Source organism: Lynx canadensis, chromosome B1, assembly GCF_007474595.2.
Source record: "Lynx canadensis isolate LIC74 chromosome B1, mLynCan4.pri.v2, whole genome shotgun sequence".
Taxonomy (NCBI): domain Eukaryota; kingdom Metazoa; phylum Chordata; class Mammalia; order Carnivora; family Felidae; genus Lynx; species Lynx canadensis.
Window position 1 is genome coordinate 7,392,325 of NC_044306.2, and position 22,660 is coordinate 7,414,984.

A 22,660-nucleotide genomic window follows, 5' to 3' on the forward strand; every position below is an offset into this window, starting at 1 on the left:
TTTGATGAAGCATTTGTTGGTACTTTACAACAACGTAATGATTATTTGGTTTTTCTTTCCTGTTTGACTATAGGCTTACGTTTTCTGGATTAGCATTATTTTTTACAGATGCTGTTCTTTGTAAATTATTAAAGCTGTTTCAGCTGAAATGTTGCTGTGCTTCTAGCTTCTTGTACTGAACAACATTTCACAAGGCAGAATTTGGTAAAGCTTTTTGGTTGAAACACGTTATTGTTACTTTAGGTGCTGACTGTTGTGATGCCGACTTTCCAATTGCCTTGATTAAAGTAGAAACATTCTATGGCTTGGATGACTTACATTTCAAATTGGTTTGATCAAGATGATTGGTATGAAGGACTACAAAGAGTAAGATACATTTATGTTGTAATTATGATATTCTGTGGGTTTTGTTTTCTGCTTTACTACTCATGCAGCTGTGTTTCTTTGTCATTTATGTTGAGGACATTTTTTCATTGAAATATTCTGAGGGTAAATAAGATAATCACTTGATCGATTCAAAAGCAGAGGTAAGAAGAGAATATGTAAATATAGTTGTATATTGAGGAAAAGGCATTTTTTTGTCCGTCCTGGTTTCAGATGAATTCTTAATTTTTTCAGATTATCTTTAACCTTTAAATATAAAACAGAATTCTTTTTAATGAGACCGATGGATGAAAGTAGTAATACTTTTAACAAAATCATTTTACATAGAGAAAAACTTGATGAAATAGAAGATGTGCATGATAATACTACATATATGATAATACTGTAAAAGAAAATGCAAAAATTTTCTGAAGAAGAGTGCCATATTCTATTTGATGAATTTTTAGGCAATTAATTATGTTTCAAAAGGACTTGGCATTGTTACTATGGCAACTTTTGCATAGTATTTTGAAAACAGCTATTCTGATCTGTTATTGCAATAGTAGAAAACTGCTATTTAAAAATGCATCTAATCAAGATGGATTTTGTGTAAAATTGTATGACGTCTCTGATTATTTTCACTTTTTTAATGGAAGTTTTCTTAATCATTTAGATGAAGGCACTTTGTGGATTTTTCTTTCTTTTTTCCTTTCTCCTTTCTCTCTCTCTCTCTCTCTCTCTCTCTCTCTCTCTCTCTCTCTCTTTTTTCTTCTTACACAGCCTGGATTTTTCCTTTTATTAGTGACTGGAACAAAAGAGCCAGAGTATCTTCACACAGTCTCACCAGCTGGTCCTCTTCGTTGTTCGAGGGCAGACAAGCCTGGAGATAGACAGCACTGCCTTCTCCCCCTCACTTCCTCGGGTCCCTTTCTCAGCACATCAACGAAAGACATTTTCCCAGTATTTTACTTCCTTTTAAGTATCTCTTTTGTTGTAATTGCTCAGCAGTTTAAAGCCTCCTGCCCTTTGGGCTTTTCTTGAGATTTGTTTTTTCAACTCTGAAACAAGCCGGTGAACATCTCTGGAGCCAGTTAATAGCAAACCCTGGGGAATAATCCTCATATCGTGGACCCTAAAGCATTCTTCAGGACACAGGTGGAGGATCCATGGGGTAGCTTTTCATTCTGGACTCCAGCCTTATCCATAAATGATGCAACTGTTCCAGCTTGTGGGTTTACTACGTGCCACAGGACACACACCCCCCACAGCATCTCCCTATTGTGCGTGCGCATTTTTGATGGAATAATACGCGCATTTCTGATGTGGACCCAGAGGCTTTTCTCCCAGTGTAGTCCGTGTATTTCTTTCTCAGTGGGAAAGCGTAGGGATGGTAGTCCAGCTGGCTAAAATGCTTTTTACTAAAATTGGGTGTTCCTTTGTATAGTGACTTTAGGGTAGTTCAGAGATTATGAGAATTCAAATTCTTTTCCTCTGTCCTGACACCATCCTGACACCCTTTACAACTACCATTGGCCTTTATAAATGAATTCCTGGCTCTGAGACGTATTACGAGAGTTGCCGTTGTCACATACGGATAAAGTTTGACCCTGAAATGACCACATCGTCTTCGTGGGCTTGAGGTTCTTCTGGCTCAGGTTTTGATCAGTTCTTACATAGACTTAAATGGGAATGAAAGATCCCGTTCTAAATAATGAGAATTGGCACATGAATATTGACTAATTTCTTTAAAAATCCAGCTTACTATTTTTCAGATGATGTGTCTGTGCATATATATCCTATATAATCAGCATTCAGCCTAGTACATTTTTCAATATAATAGTTTTTAACTGTTCATAGGAAAAGATAAGTTGGATTTTTTTTTAGTTAAAATTGTGGTTTAAAAATGGAGTCTTTGAAAAATTACATACAAGTGAGTTTGATCTTTAGTACGAAATTATGATAGAATTAATTTTGATAGGATTAATAGTGATGGCATATGCACATATTTCTACAGATACACAGACACGTATATATGAACTTAATTTTCACTTAGTTTTATAGTTTTATTTTTGGCAGTTGTAACTCTGTAATTAAAAATTTTTTTTTAATGTTTATTACGTGAGAGAGAGAGACACACAGAGAAAGAGAGAGAGAGAGAGCAAGCAGGGGAGGGGCAGAGAGAGAGGGAGACACAGAATTGGAAGCAGGCTCCAGGCTCTGAACTGCCAGCAAAGAGCCCGACATGGGGCTTGAACCCACAGACTGCAAGATCATGACCTGAGCTGAAGTTGGCCGCTTAACCGACTGAGCCACCCAGGCGCCCCTATATTTTAAATTTCATTGTGATTATTTCATATCTGCATACTCTCGCATATTCAAAAATGAGCTTTAATATTATACAAATCTAATGTAAATATACTCTTACCACTTTAATTTTTTTGCATTTCATGCACTTAATGTGTAGAGCATCTCTACTGTAATTATAATGTATGTAGGTGCATTTCATAGGAGATTGAAACAAAAAATTGAATTTAGGTTAAGAAAATAAAGTAATATTTTTGCAAGTAGGCTGTTGCCAGGCTACTGACAATGTCAGTTGCATGTGGGGTGTCCCAGTGCTCCGACTGTCTTCCTGAATCCTTTATAAATCTCCATTATTCAGTGTACCGAAAGGGTTAGTACTTCATCTTTAAAGTGTGCATGTTGTTTCTGGGCCAGAAAGATGGTATTTTCTAAAGCAACAAATCTTTGGAATGAACACGGAGATTAAGTCATTCTCTCTCTCTCTCTCTCTCTCTCTCTCTCTCTCTGTGTCTCTCTCTGTCTCTCTCACACACACACACACACGAAACATTCTAAAGTAAGGATGCAAAAGGGTACATCATATTTATCTGAAATATGTAATGAGCTTATATTCAGTTAACATATATTTATTTTCCTAAATATATGACATTTTATAGGATTTATATTTAAGGTACAGACACATATGTTAGAATAGACCTTCAGTTGAACATTTTCCATTTTCAGTAATGCAGAGTCAAGTCATTAATTGTGTAATATTCATGCGGACTACAAAGATAACACAAGCTTCTGGACATTTCTTTTTATGTCTTTAGTGATTGCAGATACCACTTTATAGGAGCTACATAGTATTACATATATTTTTAATAATACTTTTGAAAAAAAATAAAAATAAAATAAAATACTGCCTATAATTAAGATGTATAAATGCAGTAGTATTTATATATTTAATGATGTATAACTTTTTTCAAGTTTCATCCCAAATCCTAGATTTTTAAAATAAGTCACTATTTTGTTTTGTCCTGTTTATTATTAATGGCTGGTTTGGACATGTTATTCAACTCTGAATTTTTTTTAATTTTTTTTTTCAACGTTTATTTATTTTTGGGACAGAGAGAGACAGAGCACGAACGGGGGAGGGGCAGAGAGAGAGGGAGACACAGAATCGGAAACAGGCTCCAGGCTCCGAGCCATCAGCCCAGAGCCTGACGCGGGGCTCGAACTCACGGACCGCGAGATAGTGACCTGGCTGAAGTCGGGCGCTTAACCGACTGCGCCACCCAGGCGCCCCTCAACTCTGAATTTAAAAAAGATTTAAGTTGTTAGACTGTAAGGCTTATAAAAGCTGCTTATGAACAAGGTCATACCATATTGGATGACAACAATGATATTTTTAGATTATCTAAGTTTGGAAATTCAAAAGTAGTAAATTCAAGATATACTGATAGTTAAAGTAAGAGTGTATTGACAAAATGGATGTTGAAGTAACTTATTTTTAATAAATAGTTAGCAGAGGGACTTTGGGTTTCTAGTCTGCCAGGTAAGGAGCTTAGAAGTCTTCATTTCATCCTTAAAATGATACAAAGCTGAACGAACTGAAAAATCAAGAACTCTTCTTAGATCTCTAAGAGAAGTGAGATCACAAGGCAGATTGCTTCTCACACCACTGGAGACACTGACAGGCAGTTACAGAAATTCACAACCTACTGGAGCAGAGACCTACCAGCTAAAGCCTCTGCAGGAAGCAGAACCAGGGTAGGAAAAACTGAACTAATTGATGAATTGCTGTGAGGCTCCTGTGACAAGTCTGAGAGGTAAAAGTTCCAGGGAGGCTGCCGTGCTTATGTGCTTTTACCTCCAGGATCTCTACTAGGCCTTCACCATGAAGACCAGGGAAAATCCCTGCATGCTCCTGGCTGGGGGAGGGGAAAAGGAAGTATTGTGAAATATGTCCAGGCATTTTGTTCTTAGCAAGGGTGTTCTCAGGGGAAACTGTTTTACCAGAGCCCAACTTGCTGGTTATTTCAGAACCTACCCTATGTGGCAGAAGGGAAATAGCTATCTCAAGGCCACTGTACCCCTCATGTCCCACCTGGGGAATAAAAAACCCCCAAGAATCAGAGGCAAAATTCACATTCCACAGGCATAGACTCACCAAAAGACAGAGACCTAATCTTAGCACTTTCAAATGCTTCCTCGTGTTTCCTCTCCACCCTCAATGTACCATTACATTATAAAGGTCTGTGTACCACAGTTCCTTTTACCACTACATTCATGTTCTCCTCTCAAAGATTACAGGGCATATTAAAAGGCAAAAACAAAACAAAAGAACCCACAAAACCCCCCAAAACAAAAACAAAACCCAACAAACAAGCAAAAAACCAGAAGCAATTTATTGGAAGGGAGTAAAAAAAAAAATCAGAACAAGAGTCAGATATGGCAGGAATGTTGGAATTATCGGACCAAGAATTTAAAGAAACTTGGTTATATGCCAAGGGGTTTAATTGAAAAAAATAGACCATATACAAGAACAGATGGATAGTTTAAGCAGAGAGATGGAAATTCTAAAAGAATCAAAAAGAAATGCTAGAGTCAGAACACTGTAACAAATGAAGAAGTCCTATAGTGAATTCATTAGCAGACTGGATATGGCTGAAGAAAGAATTTCTAAGCTTGAGGATATGACCGTAGGGACTTCCAAATCTGAAAAGAGAAAAAAGAATGGGGAAAAACAGAACAGAGTACCAAGAACTGTGGGGCCACTACAAAAGGCATACCATGTACACACTAGAAATACCAGAAGAAGAAGAGAAAGGAGCAGAAGCAACAATCGAAGCAATAGTGACTTAGAATGTCCCCAAATTAATGTCAGACGGCAAGCTCCACATCCAGGAAGCACAGAAGATACAAAACCTGGTAAGTGCAAAAACAAACAAAAAACTACACCTACAAATCATATATCCTATTCAAACTGCAAAAAAAAAAAAAAAAAAATCTTGAAAAAAGCCAAAGAAGCAAGGATAAGAATTAAATTGAACTTTTCAGAAACCCTGACAGCAAGCAGAGAATGGAATGAAATATTTAGTGTTCAAGAAATAAAATACCAGCCTAGAAATCTGTACTGATAACACTGCAGTTCTCTTTCATGAATGAAGGAGAAATAAAGACTCTCAGGCAAAAATTTGGGAATTTGTTGCCATTAGGGAATTTGTTGCAGCAAATGTTAGAAGTTCTTTTTTTTTATTTTTTTATTTTTTTGAAGTTTCTTTATTTTGAGAGACAGAGCAAGCAGAGGAGGGGCAAAGAGAGAGGGAAAGAGAGAATCCCAGGCAGGCTCTGTGCTGTCAGCGCGGAGCCCGATGTGGGGCTTGAACTCACGAACCATGAGATCGTGACCTGAGCCGAAACAAAGAGTCAGATCCTCAACCAACTGAGCCACCCAGGCGCCCCAAAAGAAGTTCTTTGGAGAAAATTAGTGATAAAGGTTTGAAGCTCAGATCTGTATAAACAAAGGGAGAATATTGGAGAGTGTATAATTAAAGGTAAAATAAAAACTTTTATCTTTCTTACTCTTGATTGATCTTGTTAACAAATATCAGTGTGTTCAAAATAAAATAGCAACAGTGTATTTGATTATACTTTTATACAAACACACGTATATATGCTGTGTCGCTTATGTATAAATGAAATGAATGACAATGATCATACAGGGATGGAGAGAGGAATTAGGGATATTTTGTTATTAGAAGGTACCCATACTACCTGAGAAGTACTACCTTGGAAGTAGACTTGGATTAGTTGTATATTAGAAACTCTAGGACAGTCACACACAAAAAATGTTTAAGTGAGACACAACTGATACGCTAAGAAAAAAACCGAATCATATAAAGTGTTCAGTTGAAACCACAAAAGGAAGAAAAAGTGTGGAAGACAAAAACAGGAACAAAGAACAAGAGAAAATTGAAGCAGTAAAAATATGGAAGATACTGATCCAAGTACATGAAGAATTATTTTTGACATTAATGCTCTAATCCACTAATTAAGACAGAGACCCAACTATATGTTATCTATAAGTAACTTGCATTAAATATAAAGACGTATATAAAGAGTAAAGGAATGAAGAAAGATACACCATGTTAGCACTAATTAAAAGAAGTGGGTGTGTCTGTGTTAATTTCAGACAGAGCAGAATTCACAGCAGGGATAAAGAGGGACAGTACATAGTCACTCTCCAAGAAGGGGTCACTCCTCCAAGAAGACATAATAATCCTTAATGTGTATGCGCCTAATAACAGTACTGTAATACATGAGGCAAAAAATCGATAGAAATGCAAAGAAAAATCGATGAGTGCACTATTATAGTTGGAGACTTTAATGCTTTGTCAGACTGAACAGATCTAGCAACAGAAAATCAGTAAGAATGTAGTTGGACTCTAGCATCTTCAGTAAACTGGATATAATTTCCATTTATAAGGCACTTCACCCCAAACCAGATTGTACATTCTTCCCAAGCTCCCATGGAGCATTCACCTAGATAGACTGTATTTTGGGCCATAAAACACATCTCAACAGCTTAAAAGTATGGAGATAATATGAGGTCTACTCTCAGACATGAGTGGAATCAGACTAGAAATCGGTAACAGAAACATAACTTGAAAATCCCCAAATGCTTAGACACTAAGCCATGGTCTTTTAAATAACTAAATAACACATAATCAAAGATTTTTTTTAAGTTCATTTATCTTGAGAGAGGGAGCACAAGCAGGTAAGGGGCAGAAGGAGAGAGAGAATCCCAAGCAGACTGTGTGCTGTCAGCACAGAGCCCGATGTGGGGCTGGAACTCACGAACCTTGAGGTCACGACCTGAGCCGAAACCAAGAGTCAGACATTTAACTGATTGAGCCACCCAGGCACCCCAGAGAATTCATAAATTAAAAAGTATTTTAAACTGAATGAAATTGAAAATATGACTTAACGTAATTTGTGGGAAACAGCCAAAGCAGTGCCTAGAGGGAAATTTATAGCATTTAATGCATAATTAGAAAAGAAGGAAGATCTAAAATTAATCACCTAAACTTCAACTTTAGAAAACTCGAAAAAGAACAAATTAAATTCAAGTAAGCTGAGGAAAAGAAATAATGAAAATTGGAACAGAAGTCAGTGAAATTAAAAGTAGAAAATTAGTAGAGAAAATCAGGAAAAGTAACATCTGCTTCTTTGAAAAGATCAGCAAAATCTATAGGCCTTTAGCTAGACTAAGAAGAAAAGAGAGAAGGAGGAACATATTACTAATACCAGTAATGAAAGAGTGGACCTCACTGCATAGCCTATGGACATTAAAAGGCTGGTAAAGGAATACTACAAAGGATTCTATACCCACAAATTTGATAACCTGGATGAAATGGACCAATTCTTTGAAGACACAATTTGTCAAAACTCACAGAGGAAAACTATGCAATCTGAGTAGGCCTACATTTTAAAGAAATTGAATCAATAATAATGTTTTGCGGTATCATGATTTATAAGAAAATACTTTGGGTCATTCACAGGACCTGATTTCCCAAGCGTTGAGAGCCATTAATGTGTCTTGTCATGTTAATTAGGTGACTTTAAAAGCCTGTGGAGGCTGATCGCTGGTGGAGCCAACCATATGGTTAGAGGCTTGGAACTTTTAGTCCTACCCCCTTGACCTCCAGGAGGGGAGAGGGCCTGGGCAATGATTTAATTGGTCTTGCCTCTGTAAGGAAGCCTCCATGAAAACTCCAAAGGAAGGGTTTTCCTTCCCAACTTGATAAACATGTGGCCCACTCTGAGACTACGGGACCTCCTTGCCCTTCCCCTCATTCCGTGCCGTGCCGTATACATCTCTTCCATCTGGCTCTCCCTGAGTTACATCCTTTTATAATAAACCAGTAGTCTAGTAAGTAACATGTTTCTCTGAGTTCTCTGAGCCATTCTAGCAAATTCAAAGACTTGCACAGATACTTCACTTCAGAAGGTAGATGACATGTAAGTGTATGGAAAGATGACCAGCACAGGGAATTGCAAATTAAAACCACAGTGAATTACTGCTACATACCTACTAGGATGGCATGTCTGGACCGCTGACAACATTCAGGCCACTGAGGATGGAGAGCAGTAGCTGCTTTCACTTACTTCTGGCGGGAGTGCACATGGTTGATGGTTTCTCACAAGATGTACATACTCTCTTTGAAAGATGTTTGTTTATTTTGAGAGGGAGAGGAAGGGGCAGAGAGAGAGGGGGAGAGAGAGAAGCCCAAGCAGGCTTCTGTTAGCACCGAGCATGACACGAAGCTAGAACTCAGGAACTGTGAGATTACGACCTGAGCCAAAATCAAAAGTCATCCAGGTGCCCCATAAAGTAAACATGCTCTTACCAGGATGTAGCAGTCACCTCCTTTTGCACCCCTTGTTATTTGCCTAAATGAATTGAAAACTTAAGTTTACACAGAAACCTGCACATGGATGTGTGCAGCTTTATAGCAACTTAAAGTTTTTTTAAATGTTTATTTCACAGAGAGAGAGAGAGAGAGAGAGAGAGAGAGGGAGGGAGAGGGAGAGAAAGCATGAGCAGGGGAGGGGCAGAGAGAGAGGGAGACACAGAATCCGAAGCAGGCTCCAGGCTCTGAGCTGTCAGCGCAGAGCCTGACGCGGGGCTCGAACTCACGAATGGTGAGATCATGACCTGAGTCGAAGTCAGACGCTTAACCGACTGAGCCACCCAGGCACCTCCATAGTAGCTTTATTCGTAACTGTTAAAACTTGAAAGCAACCGAGATGTCTTTCAGGAGGTGATGGGTAAATAAGTGGTTCATCCAGAACAGGGAATATTTTTCGTTGCTAAAAAGAGATGAGCTTTCAGGCCATGAAAAGACATGGCAGAAACTTAAATGCATATTACTAAGTTAAAGAAGCCAATTTGAAAAGATTACATACTGTATGATTACAACAATATGACACTCTGGAAAAGGCAAAACTACAGAGAGAGCGGAGATATCCGTGCTTGCCAGGAGTTATTGAGAGAGGGAGAGCTGAATAGGCAGAACATAGAGGAGTTCTAGGACAGTGAGTCTCTTCTCTACAATATACTAAAAGGGTGGGTACATGTCCTTCTGCATTTGTCAAACTGCATAGAGTGTGTAACACCAGGAGTGAGCCCTAATGTAAACCATGGACTTTGGGTGATGACATTGTGTCAGTGCAGGTTCACCATTGTAACAAATGCACCGATCTGATGGGGGATAGATGGGTGGGGGACCTTGTACATATTGGGGGTCAGGGAGCGAGTGGGAACGCTCTATAATCTTCTGTTTTGTTGTGAAACTAAAACTGCTCTAAAAACAGTTTATTAATTTAAAAAAAAGTAAAGAGCAGAAAGTGAAAAATGTTTAAATGATTCCATTTTACCCACTAGTTTAAATCTCACGTTTCTTTTCCAGATATAAATTCAAGATTTGTTTAAACATAAATCAGAAACCATTTTTATTTGCACACAAACATTATTAATATTAATCTTGGATCCCAAAGATAAAATACAAAAGCCTACTTAATTCACCCTGCGGTTGAAATAATATATATTTTCAGTGAAAAGTAATGTGGTAACATTACTAGTTAGGTAAAGTATATTTTAAAACATTTGTCCTGACTGTTAGTGCCTGAGGAAATATAGGTGCCGGGGAGGAGGAACGAAGATTTTTATAGTTAAGCACTCAGAAGACTGAAGGCCCAGTTTGTTGATCATGCCATTTTTCACTTCAGATAATGTTTTACTTTTTTTTTTTTTTAAAGCCACTAGTTCCACCCTGATGAGGGGATTTGATGGGATGAAGATAGGTTTGAGGAAGAAAGAGGAAATTAAGAGATCTTTTCTAGAAAGTGGGAATATGAAATAGAAAAGATCTAAAGAAGAAAGTAACTTTATAAAAATGGAGATAATAGAACTGACTAGAACTTATTAATTGCTGAGCACTAAAATAAAGGAGAATTATAGGGTTATGGTCAGGACATCCTTCCACCTGTACTGAAAAGGAAGCAGGTAGTAAAGAGACAGTGTTTTGTTTTTCCGTGGTGGTACCAGGCGTCACTGGTTCAGAGTAGTTGGCTTTAACCCACTAGGTGGCAGGATAGAAAGAGAAGAGGCAGGTTGGGGTGGAAGGTTCCCGGGGCTAGACTGAACATGTACCTGTAAGAATTGTGTCATAGGTCAGACGTATATGTCTTTCTGTGTTTATCTTTCATATATGTGATAGTTCAGGTGTGGTGTTAAGGCAATAACATTTCGCTGCTGAAATGATGTAAAGCTTTTGAAGAACATAAAATAGTGATGAAATGCTGACTCTGGGATAGACTCGTCAACACGAACCAAATTTATCATATTTCCCAGATATTATTTTTTCAAAAATATTTTAAGATTATAATTGCTAGCTGTATTTTTTCCTTACTTTAATCAGATATGAAATTGACAGTAGTGAAAAATTGCATGGCATAACTCTGTGGTATTAGTGAAGGTTGTCTTATACTAAGAAACCTCATTTTTAGACCAATATTTTTTTACCATATTAGAAAAGACATCTAACAATAGTCTGGGTTGTGTCTTTAAAAAGTTGTTTTTTGGCCAATTAATCTATTCTTGAATGCCATTCGTTAGGTAACTATATAGTGCAATACTCAGAATAGGTTTTTTGGTTTTGTTTTTGTCTTCGTGTTTTTACTGTTTTTGGATTTTCATAACGATTGTAGACTTAGAAGCAGCCTCCCTCTTGGTTTGCTCTTCTCCGGAATCCCAGAGAGTTTACGCGTAGATTCACAGAATCCTTTGGGCTGAGAGGGATGGTAGGGAAAACCTAGTTCACAGGGTTTCTGTTAGAAGAAGCAGAGACCTGAGCTTCGATGCTTGAGTCCAGCTCATGCCGTCCGCTGGCTTGGAGTCGGGTCTCCGTCCCTGTGTCCCAGCCAGGCTGATTCTGCATCACCAGGCTGTTGACTCCACCAGCCTCTGTCCTGCCACATCAGCAACTTGTAACCGGTAGTTTCCAGCTTCCTTCTGTCCCCTGTTCGCAATGAGCAGTGTTGGTAATGCAGCTTGTCTACCTGCCCTGTGTGCCTCAAGTGGCTTTTGTGAAGGTGCTGAGTCACTGTAACAATAGTGATGCTCTGTGGCAGAGGTCACACAGTCCCCCCAATAGTGGTTCACGGTGTTTTACGTTTGAATTTGCTGCCTTGAATGTATTGCCAGTGTTTAGAAATCGTTAGGTTTTACACAAAAATCTAGATTCTTCCGTTTCCCTGGAGAGTTTCATAAATCTGGCCACATGGGAGGAGGACCTTTCTCCAGGGGCCCTCAAGCCCTTTAGATATAACATGCACCTGTATTCCACTGTAGTCCCCATGGGTCCTACATGGGGGTTCCCATTCCTTGGCTAGGTGCCATTTGTCATTTATCATTTATAATCTCTTGCTTTTCAAACTGAAATGACCTGCCTTGGTGTCTCTAGACATCGGGGGATTTCAACTCTTGTTCTCTGAAAGTATGCACTGAGATCAATCGTTCTCGTAGAAATTTCTTTAAAAAAGATGAAGATTGAGGAAGATAGATGGAAAATAATTAAGTTGGTTGCATAATGGAAATGACTGATATTTCTCCAAATTTGTTTTTCAAGGCAAACATGTCCCAGGTAAGGCAAGTGGGACTCCTAGCTGCTGGATGTCAGCCTTGGAACAAAGATGTTTGTGCTGCCCATGGAGACAGGTTTGCGTACTGTGCTACCCTGGCCATCTATATTTATCAGGTCAGATTCTGTGGATTCTTTCTGATTTCCGAATTGTATTAGGTAAAGTTAATATTTAAGTAGTATGTATTTTTAAATCCCTGTGGTATGAAAAGCTGAGTGCTTTTTGGTTTTACAAGTCAAGCTTTTAGAAAATGCTCATCTCCTAGTTTTAAATTATAAGAATCTTAATTGATTTCACAATCATTCATGTGGTTTCATCAGCAAGAATTTCTTCAAGAATTAAAAGCTCCCCATTCATTTTTTAATTTTTTTAAGGTTTATTTATTTTTGAGAGAAGGACACACAGTGCAAGCGGGGGAGGGCCAGAGAGAGAGGGAGGCACAGAATCCGAAGCAGGCTCCAGGCTCCCAGCTGACAGCACAGAGCCTGACGTGGGGCTTGAATTCACGAACCGTGAGATCATGACCTGAATCAAAGTCGGATGGTTAATTGACTGAGCCATCCAGGTGCCCCAAGAGCTCCCCATTTATGAATGGCGAGCAAGTAGAATTTAATTCTTTTAAAATATATTCCCATATAAATAATTGGAATTCGTTTATTCATTAGTTTCAGACCTTGCTTAGTAACTTTCGTACGATAAAATCTTACCAGGTGAAGAATAGGCATCATCCATTAGAGATCATTATATTAAAAACAGTGCAGATATATTTTGAGATATCCTTGGGATACAAGCCTTTATAACTCCTTTTTTTCCGTTAACTAGCTCCATCCAGACATCTCTTATCAGTTCCCAATCTACAGAGCTAGTGGCCTTCTGAGTTTCCCCAGGCAGAGGTGCCTTATGCCTCTTCAGTCCAAGTCAGTCTCCCTCCTCAGACTCGGAGCCCACATTTTGGTGTTAGCACTGCGCCCTTCATCTGAACCACAGCCGGGAGAGCTAGCTGTCTTTGGCTCCCTCTTCTGCTCACCTCTTTCGCTGAAGGTGAGCAGGGGCCATCGTAGTGTTTTGTACCGATTACTGTCTTTATACTGTGTCACCTACACTTTTCGAATACTCTCTCAATATCCTCTTTGCCTCTACTTTGACTCTCTAGTTTATTCTTCATTGTAATTAATCATCTTTAATGCAAATCTGAAATTTTCAATCTTCAGCTCTTCCTCATTCCCTTTTATGAAATCCTAACTTCATAGTATGATATCGTGTTACCAGCATTCTGTCTCTCTCCTCTCACCCTGTGTTCCAGGCATACCATGGTAATTGTATTTTCCAGAACATCTCAGACTCTTGTATATCTTGCCTTTGCTTACACTAATTTCTCTCCATTTGCCTGTGTTGCCTGTTTAGAAAGTATTTTCTCGTCTTTCAGATCTCAGTTGAAGTATAAACTCTTCTCCATATTCTGCTTTTTCCTCTTTCTTATTAGCAAAGGATCTTCTAAAACAGACTGCCCGTCTCAGTGCTTCCCTTTACCAGAATGAGACTTCCTCACCTTTGAACTCTCAAGTTATGCATACTCTCTGGTATTTTTTAAAAGTACTTTTTATTGTTTATTTATTTTTGAGAGAGAGCATGAGCAGGGGAGGGGCAGAGAGAGAGGGAGACACAGAATCCGAAGCAGGCTCCAGGCTCTGGGCTGTCAGCACAGAGCCCGATGCGGGGCTCGAACTCACTAACTGTGAGATCATGACCTGAGCCAAAGTTGGACGCTTAACCGATTGAACCACCCAGGAGCCCCACTCTCTGGTATTTAATAAAGACTCATTAAATGTTTTTCTTGTGATACATTTTTTTTGCTATTTTGAAACACCAACATATTTTCAGTTAAGAGTGAAAAAAATGATTGCATTATTCTGGAGTAAAAATCCTTTTAACTATTAACAGTGTTGTAGGTTTATTGAAAATTGAATAAACAACAGCATTAATCTATAAACCAGTTTTCCACAATATCAATTTTATGTAGTCCATTACTCAAGGTTGTAGAAATACACACCAAACTGCAATTTCCATATAACTCACAATTTTTTCGCTTCCCATACAGAAGACAGCAGAAGCCTGCTGACTGACCCCCCCCCCCTTTTCCTCCCGTCTGCCTCCTTCACACTTTCCATGTCCTCCCAAGCTTCTCCTTCCCAAAGATCTACAAAATGCCTCCCTTAGTCTTAAGTCCCTATCTTCTTGTCTTATTTCCTTTTAGAGAAGAAGAATGTATTAGACAAGGCAAACTATTCCTCTAAGGAGTGAAGAAGGTCAGAAAGTGGATGAAGGCAGAACTCAATTTTTTTCATGTTTGCAAGTGTCTTAAGTTTTGTGATGACATTTTGTGACTTGAATATTTAGGAAGATTAAGCTAAAATTATTAATATAAAAACCCTATGAAGAAAGTTTATGTATCATTAAAGACCGAAACAAACTAAAAATCACTCTGATTTAGAAGTTAAAACAAACTCAGGTGACAGTTGATTAGAGAGTTCGGTGTAAAACCTTGTTGCAAAGTATAATAGAAAATTACATTTATATTAAATGGTGGCATTAACATTCAACTTCCATTAATCAGTATTGTTTTAAATGTCATTATCTAAATCAAAATGCTTTGAAAATTATGCTACATGAATATTTACTAAATCATACCCAGGGTCAATGTACAGTCAAAGTCTGATTGTCTGTTACACTCTCTATAATGATGCTGAGGTTTTATCAGATTTTTCAGAACTATTAAATGATACTTGTAAATGCCATAAGAATTTTTTCTTTAACCATTGGATTATGATGCAATAATATATTGTATTAACTACTCTAAAAATAATTTATGGCCTAGGTCATTGTAATGGTACAGGCTCTCAATTGTAAATAGAATGGGAATGTATTAATAAATTAATCCCTGTAAGTATTCTATATCATGCTTAAGATACTACTTGGATAATTGTGTACTAAATCCAGGAAAGATCATTGATGTGCATTGTAGCTTCTTCATATGTGTTTGTATTTATAGACTCCTCCACAGGATTTCTAGCTTATAGAGCAGTCTTTCTATTAGATACATTAGACACTTTCACAGTATTTACCACAGGTAATATAAATCACTGAATAACATCAAACTTACAAAACTGTTCATTCTTAAATGTACAGGAAATATTCTTAAATATTTAAACAGGACAATTGAAGATTATTGTAACTGCAATACTAATCAGATGAAAACTCTACTCGTACTTGGTTATCTCTAATAATATTTTCATCCAAAGTTGTTCAGGAATAGCTGAAGTTCAGGTAGTAAGAGATACAGACATTATAGAAGACAAAACCTTTGGAGATAATTAGGTCATTAGTCAAAATTTTAGATACAGAGGTGTTCGCTATAGCATTATTTGTGATAGCAAAAGTTAAAAGTTGCTTAAATGATAAACAAAAGCATAATGCATCCTTTTTTCAATAATATTAACTGAACTTCTTTTGGCCAAGTATTACTAGGCACTAGGAATGCAGCTCTGAACAAACCAGTCACATTCTTCTCATTGAATTCATGTTCTTAGTAAGGACAGGGGACAGGGAGAAATCTGTGAAATATGTCATTTTATGAATAATAAGTAAATGTTTCAGGACGAAATGCGTTCTACAAAAGATGTAAAAATAGGTAATATGCTAGAGTCATTGACACCAAAATCAAAGGCAACAAAACCAAAAGTTAACAAGTGGAACGACACCAAACTAAAATCCTTCTGCAAAGCAAAGGAAACCAACAACATACAAAGGCAGCCCACTGAGTGGGAGAAAATATTTGCAGATCATATATCTGATAAGGGGTTAACATCCAAAACATATAAAGAACTTGTATGACTCCATAGCAAATTAAGCAAGCGATCTGATTAAAAAATGGGCAGAGGATCTGAATAGACATTTTTCCAAAGAGGGATTTCCAGATTGCCAACCGACACATGAAAAGAAATCTCAGTATCCCTCACCACCAGGGAAATGCAAATCAAAACCACACTGAGATATGACCTCACACCTGTTAGGATGGCTGTTTTCAAAAAGACAAGAAGTAACAAGTGTTGGTGAGGCTGTGGAGAAAAGGGAACCCTCATGCCCTGTTGATGGGAATGTAAATTGGTGCAGCCACTGTGGAAAACTCTATGGGGGTTTCTCAAAAAATTGAAAACTGAACTACCATGTGACCTAGCAATTCTGCTTCTGAGCATTTATGTGAAGGAAATGAAAAGATGTATGCACTCCCATTTTCACTGCAGCATTATTTACAATAGCTGAGACTTGGAAGGCACCAAAGTGTCCATTGATGAATGGACGGATAATAAAGAAAATGTGTGTGTAGTTAGCCATAAAAAGAAGGAAACCCTCTTTGCTACCGTATGGCTGAAACTTGAGGGCGTTATGCTCAGTGAAATATGTCAGAGAAAGACAAATACTGTGTGATCTAACTTATACGTGGAGTCTGAAACAAAAAACAAAATGAAACTGAACTCATAGATACAGGGAATCGATTGGTGGTTGCCAGAGGTGGGGGTGCGGTGAGGGAGAAATGGGTGACGGTGGTCAAAAGGCAAAACTTTAGAAACTAAATAAGGCATGAGGATGCATTGTACAGCATGTTGAATGTAGTTGATGGCACTCTGTTGTATATTTGAAAGTTGCTCCGAGAGTGGATCTTAACATTTATCGTCGCACCAAAAGAAATTATAACTATGTGTGGTGATAGTCAGCTAGACTTAAGTGATCATTTAGCAGTATATACAAATGTTGAATCACTATGTTGTAGACCTGAAACTAATATTACATGTCAACTGTATCTCAACTAAAAAAAGGATACAGCTAGGGGACAGGTTTTGGCATGGGAAGGGGTGTATAAATTTATTTAGATAGTGTGGTCAGAAAATACCTCTGTGAAGAGGCAGTTTTGAACTGAGACCTGAACAGGAAAGAATGAATAACCAGGAGCAGACAGACGGGGACAGCATTGAAGGCCAAGGGAACAGCAAACGCGTTAAAGCAGATGTGATTTTGCTGTAATAGAGAAACAGGAAGGTCAGAGTGAACAAGCAAGAATGTGATACCAAATGAGCCTTGCCAAATAGCCAAGGTTCATGATGTTGTAGGGCATTGAAGGCCATGTTGCAGTCAGGATTTTACTGCAAGTATAAGGTTGAAGAAAGATTGGTGTAATCAGTAATTAGCGTAATAATGATTTGAAACACTCCCCAGTAGCAGTGTGAAAGGTTCATTATTGTGTTAAAAGGTAAAGCCAGGTACAACCAAATGGCTATATGGTGTAATCCCAAACATGTTGAAAAAGGTAACAAAGGAAAAGGCACTGGCTGATGGCGCATTTACAAAGGAAAGAGGAAAATTAGGCTATTTCTTTTGTCCACTTACATATAAGAACACAACGAAATGCCCCATCCAAAAAACAATAACATAAAACAGGTCCAGTGATACCATTGTTCTGCAGACTTCAGACATCTTAACGTAATAATGAGCAGGTGGTTTGTTTCACCTGATTTTTTTGTTGAAGTATAATTAACATTCAATGTTATATTAGTTTCAGGTGTACAACATATTGATGCAACAGTTTTTCACGTTACTCACTGATCATGATTGTAAGTGTAGTCAACATCTGTCACCATACGATGTTATTACAGTATTACTGTATTCACTCTGCTGTACTTTTCATCTCCATGAGTTATTTTGTAACTGGAAGTTTGTACCTCTTAATCCCCTTTATCTGTTTCACCCATGACCCCACCCACCTCCCCTCTGGCAGCCACCAGTTTGCTCTCTGTATTTAGGGGCCTGTTTTTCTGTTTGTTGTTTGTTTTGATTTTAGATTCCACATATAAGTGAAATCACATGATACTTGTCTTTCTCTGACTTATTTCACTTAACATCATAACTTCTGTCTGCAGCCGTGTCATTACAAATGGCAAGATTTCATTCTTTTTTATGACTCGGTAATATTCCGAGTCATATTCCCACATCTTCTTTATCCATTCATCTGTTTTTTCAAAGTTTGTTTATTTTTTTGAGAGAGAGCGTGTGTGTGTGGGAGAGGGTCGCAGAGAGAGTGGGAGAGAGAGAATCCCAAGCAGGCTGCACACTGTCAGTGCATCTCACAAACTGTGAGATCATGACCTGAGCCCAGATCAGGAGTCCCAACGCTTAACTGACTGAACATCCAGGCGCCCCCTGTCCATTCATTCATCTATAGACAGATGCTTGTGTTGCTTCCATATCTTGGCTGTTGTAAATAATGCTACAATAAAAATAGGGCCGTTTTCATTTTCTTTGAGTAAATACCCAGTAGTGGAATTACTACATCATGTGGTATTTCTTTGTTTAATTTTTTGAGGTACTTCCATACTGTTTTCATGGTGGCTGTATCAATTTACATTCCCACCAGCGGTCCTTTTTTTCCACATTGTCAACTCTTGTTATTTCTTGTGTCTTTGATTTTAGCCATTCTGACAGGTATAAGGTGATAACTCATTCTGGTTTTGATTTGCATTTCCCTGATGATGAGTGATGTTCAGCATTTTTTTTTTCCTGTGTCTGTTGGACATCTGTATGTTGGAAGATGTTTATTCAGGTCCACTGCCCATTTTAAATCAGATTATTTGGTTTTTTGGTGTTGAGTTGTAGAAGTCCTTTATATGTTTTGTGTATTAACTCCTTATTGGATATATCATTTGCAAATACCTTCTTCCATTCAGTAGGTTGCCTTTTCATTTTGTGGTGGTTTCCTTCACTCTGCAAAAGCTTGTTTTGGTGTAGTCCCAATAGTTAATTTTTCTAACCTAAATTTTTTCATTCACATCTAATTGAAAAATTACAGAAAAAATATTCTAAACCAAGTGTTTTTCCCTCATAAATACATATAGCTATAGAAAATATAAAGCTCTGAATTATTATGCATATTTAAGTGTACAGTTATTTTTACCTTTTATAAATTATGTTTAATGTCAGTGCTCTTATTTTTTAAAAACTGATTTTTTTCTAGACATCGTAACTTATCAGGAAGATGCAAATTAAAACCACAGTGAGATACTACGTTACACCTGTCAGGATGGCTAAAATAAAAAACTCAAGAAACAATAAGTGTTGGTGAGGATATGGAGAAAAAGGAACAGTCGTGCCTTGTTTGTGGGAATGCAAACTGGTGCAGCCACTGTGGAAAACAGTATGGAGGTTCCTCAAAAAGTTAAAAATAGGACTACCCTGTGATCCAGCCAGCAACTGCACTGTTGGGTATTTACCCAAAGATCATAAGAACACTAATTCCAACGGATACATGCACCCCTTTGTTTATAGTAGCATTATTTACATTAGGCAAGATATGGAAGCCGACCGAGTGTCCATTGATTGATGAATGGATAAAGAAGTAGAATATATATATATATACAATGGAATGTTACTCAGCCATAAAAAAAAAAAAATGAAATCTTGCCATTTGCAAAAACATGGATGGAGCTAGAGAGTATAATGCTAGGTGAAATAACTCAGAGAAAGACAAATGACATAGGATTCCACTCATATGTGGAATTTAAGAAACAAAACAAGCAAAGGGAAAACATAAGAGAGGGAGACAAATCAAGAAACAATCTTAATTATAGAGAATAAACTAATGGAGGAGAGGAGGGTGAGGGGATGGGATAAATAGGTGACAGGGATTCAGGATGCACTTTCATGATGAGCACCAGGGGGTGTATGGAAGTGTCGAATCACTATATCGTACACCTGAAACTAATATAACTATGTCAGCTAACTGGAATTAAAAACTTTAAAAAAATGATTTACTTCTGATTGAATACTGTTCACATTTGAAAGTAGACCAAGGCTTGAAATGTGTTCATATCATGGTAGTAGGTGTACTAATTTTCACGTATGTAGCTTTTTAAAAACAATGTGATTATTAATGAGAAGTGTATAACTTAAAAAGCACTGAAATGTTTTATTTATATATTTTTTTTAGTTGGATCACCGTTATAATGAATTCAAACTTCACGCAATTATGTCTGAACATAAAAAAACAATCACAGCTCTCTCTTGGTGTCCACATAACCCTGATCTGTTTGCAAGTGGCGGTACCGATAACTTAGTGATCATTTGGAATGTTGCAGAACAAAAAGTCATTGCTAAGCTCGACAATACAAAAGGTATATTTATAACTGGGATTTATTTTATTGAGTGAATTATTTTTACTTCAGTAAGAAAAATATTTTATTTAAATTAGCTTAGGTTTTAAAGTATTGTTTTTCAAACTTTCTACTGCTCGTCTATGTAAGAACTACATTTCACATCATGACTCGTGTGTGTACATGTGTATAAAACTGAAGCAAAATCTCATGAAATATTTTTGCTTAGTACACCAGTTAAACCATAGTCAACACCAAATGATTTCATTAATATTTAAATATGACAAACATTCCCCCAATAAATATAAAAGTAGTAATTGGTAAGATTTTCTTAATGAGACAGTTCTCCTAGCCGGGTCATTATTCTATGCCAATCTGAAACATACAAACACCGTGTTACCCATGTAGTCACTGCCCTGATGAGCTGGTTTCTTTCCCTTATTTTTAATTGGGTCATGGTGGAAAGTCCTAGTTCACATAAGTAGGTCTTAGTGAATTGAAGATTATTACACTCTTTCTGGCTAGCATCTTACCCCATAATAATGATGACGCGAAATAACCATTTTTCTGTTTGATGTTACAATAATTCAGTCTCTTTTTGAACACCGAAGGAAGTTCACTTATTAATTACGGTTTTGAGAACTACTGCTGGGTATGTTCTTTATATTCAGTTGTTTCTCTAACAATGACCGGTTATCACTTTGAAGTAGAAAGCCTGGACGTGACAGTTCGATTTCTTTAGAACAGTCTTCAGTGTGTAGCATCAATATTAGAGAATTCATAGGCTGCTATATTTAAATCTTGCTTCCAAGTGTAATAATAATGCCAAAGGTTATGCTCAGCGTATTTAGTATGTGGCTTTTTCCTTGTCTGTTCAAATTTAGGTCATTAGGAATGCTGAAAATACCAGTAAAATAAACGAGTTTTGTTATATAACTTTCATCTTAAGAAAAAATTTGCCAAACAGGGTTAACTTTTCAACTAGAAAAATGCAAATCTCATTCCCAAGTTCACATAACCTGCTTATTATTTTCACTTGAGCTTCGGTACTAGATAGTGTGTACTTTGCTCCAATCTCTGAGCAGTTTTGTTTTTTTTTTTTAAGTCAGCTATTCAGTGAGCTTCCATTATTGTAACAGTTTACCATAAGGTTTTCAATACATCAATGAGGAAAAACCAAAATACTTTTGGTACAGGCTTTGTGATGTATAAACAGCGATTGATAGCCTCCAAATAAAATTTTTTATATTTTTCTGGTTATACCTGTTCATACCTGTTTGTCTCCCCATCATACCTCCTACGGTTTTTTCCAGTATTGTTCATATTGATCAGTAGCGCATTTTCTCAATACTTTAAATTCAGCTTTAGATGAGATTAATTTTAAATAACACAATAAATACTCCTAAAATGCTATACGATGTCATTGTTCTTCTGAGGTTGTCGCACAAAATCTATACCAGGCGATACCTGCATAATAACATTTCTAAATGTTATGCACAGGTACATATTAGTTGATGTATTATCACCTAGTTTATCTGCCGATTTGTCATGAAACACCATATGCATCTCCTCCATTCACGATGGAAGAGTTTTTTATTCATTACTGTGTGCACCAGGCTTCTTTTGCTAGTGAGCATACAATTAAATAAGACTTTTTCATTAACATTGTACAGTTATTAAATGGTTGTGGTAAGAGTTTTGATCACTTCTACTATTTTTCCTTTCCTTACACATTTTCCTTCTTTTGAAAATTTTCAGAGCCTTAACAATAAATTCTTCTTGCTATTTCTAAATATCTTCTTAATTTGAAGGTTGGAAGTTTGTGATTTATTTACAAAAAAATATGAATATTTTTGGTCATTTTCATTGTAAATATTTCACTTTGAAATGCATTAGACTCTGTTTCTTCTTTTCAGAATTCGGCTTAAGCAAAGTAGAATTTTCCATGAAATCAACTTAAAAAAAATTCTATTAGAACTTGCACGTACAGCAGTTGAACTTGATGTTGCCTCTGTATTTTCATTTCATCATTCTGTATTCCACAATAATAAAAAAATACACTTAAAGGGAAACAAGTATTAGTTTGTTTAAATGTAAAATGTTAA

At 37.1% G+C, this 22,660-nt stretch overlaps 1 protein-coding gene across 2 annotated transcripts in view; it reads left to right on the top strand.

Moving 5' to 3' along the window:
* Positions 1–259: 259 nt before the first annotated feature.
* WDR17 (WD repeat domain 17) overlaps positions 260–22,660 on the top strand; it is an 87,044-nt gene continuing 64,643 nt past the window's right edge. For both annotated transcript variants that reach the window (XM_032592798.1, XM_032592799.1), the window contains exons 1-3: positions 260–366; positions 12,345–12,473; positions 20,393–20,576. In XM_032592798.1, coding sequence (XP_032448689.1) covers positions 301–366; positions 12,345–12,473; positions 20,393–20,576 — 379 coding nt within the window. In that variant the 5' untranslated portion in view covers positions 260–300. The remainder of the gene's footprint in view (positions 367–12,344; positions 12,474–20,392; positions 20,577–22,660) is intronic.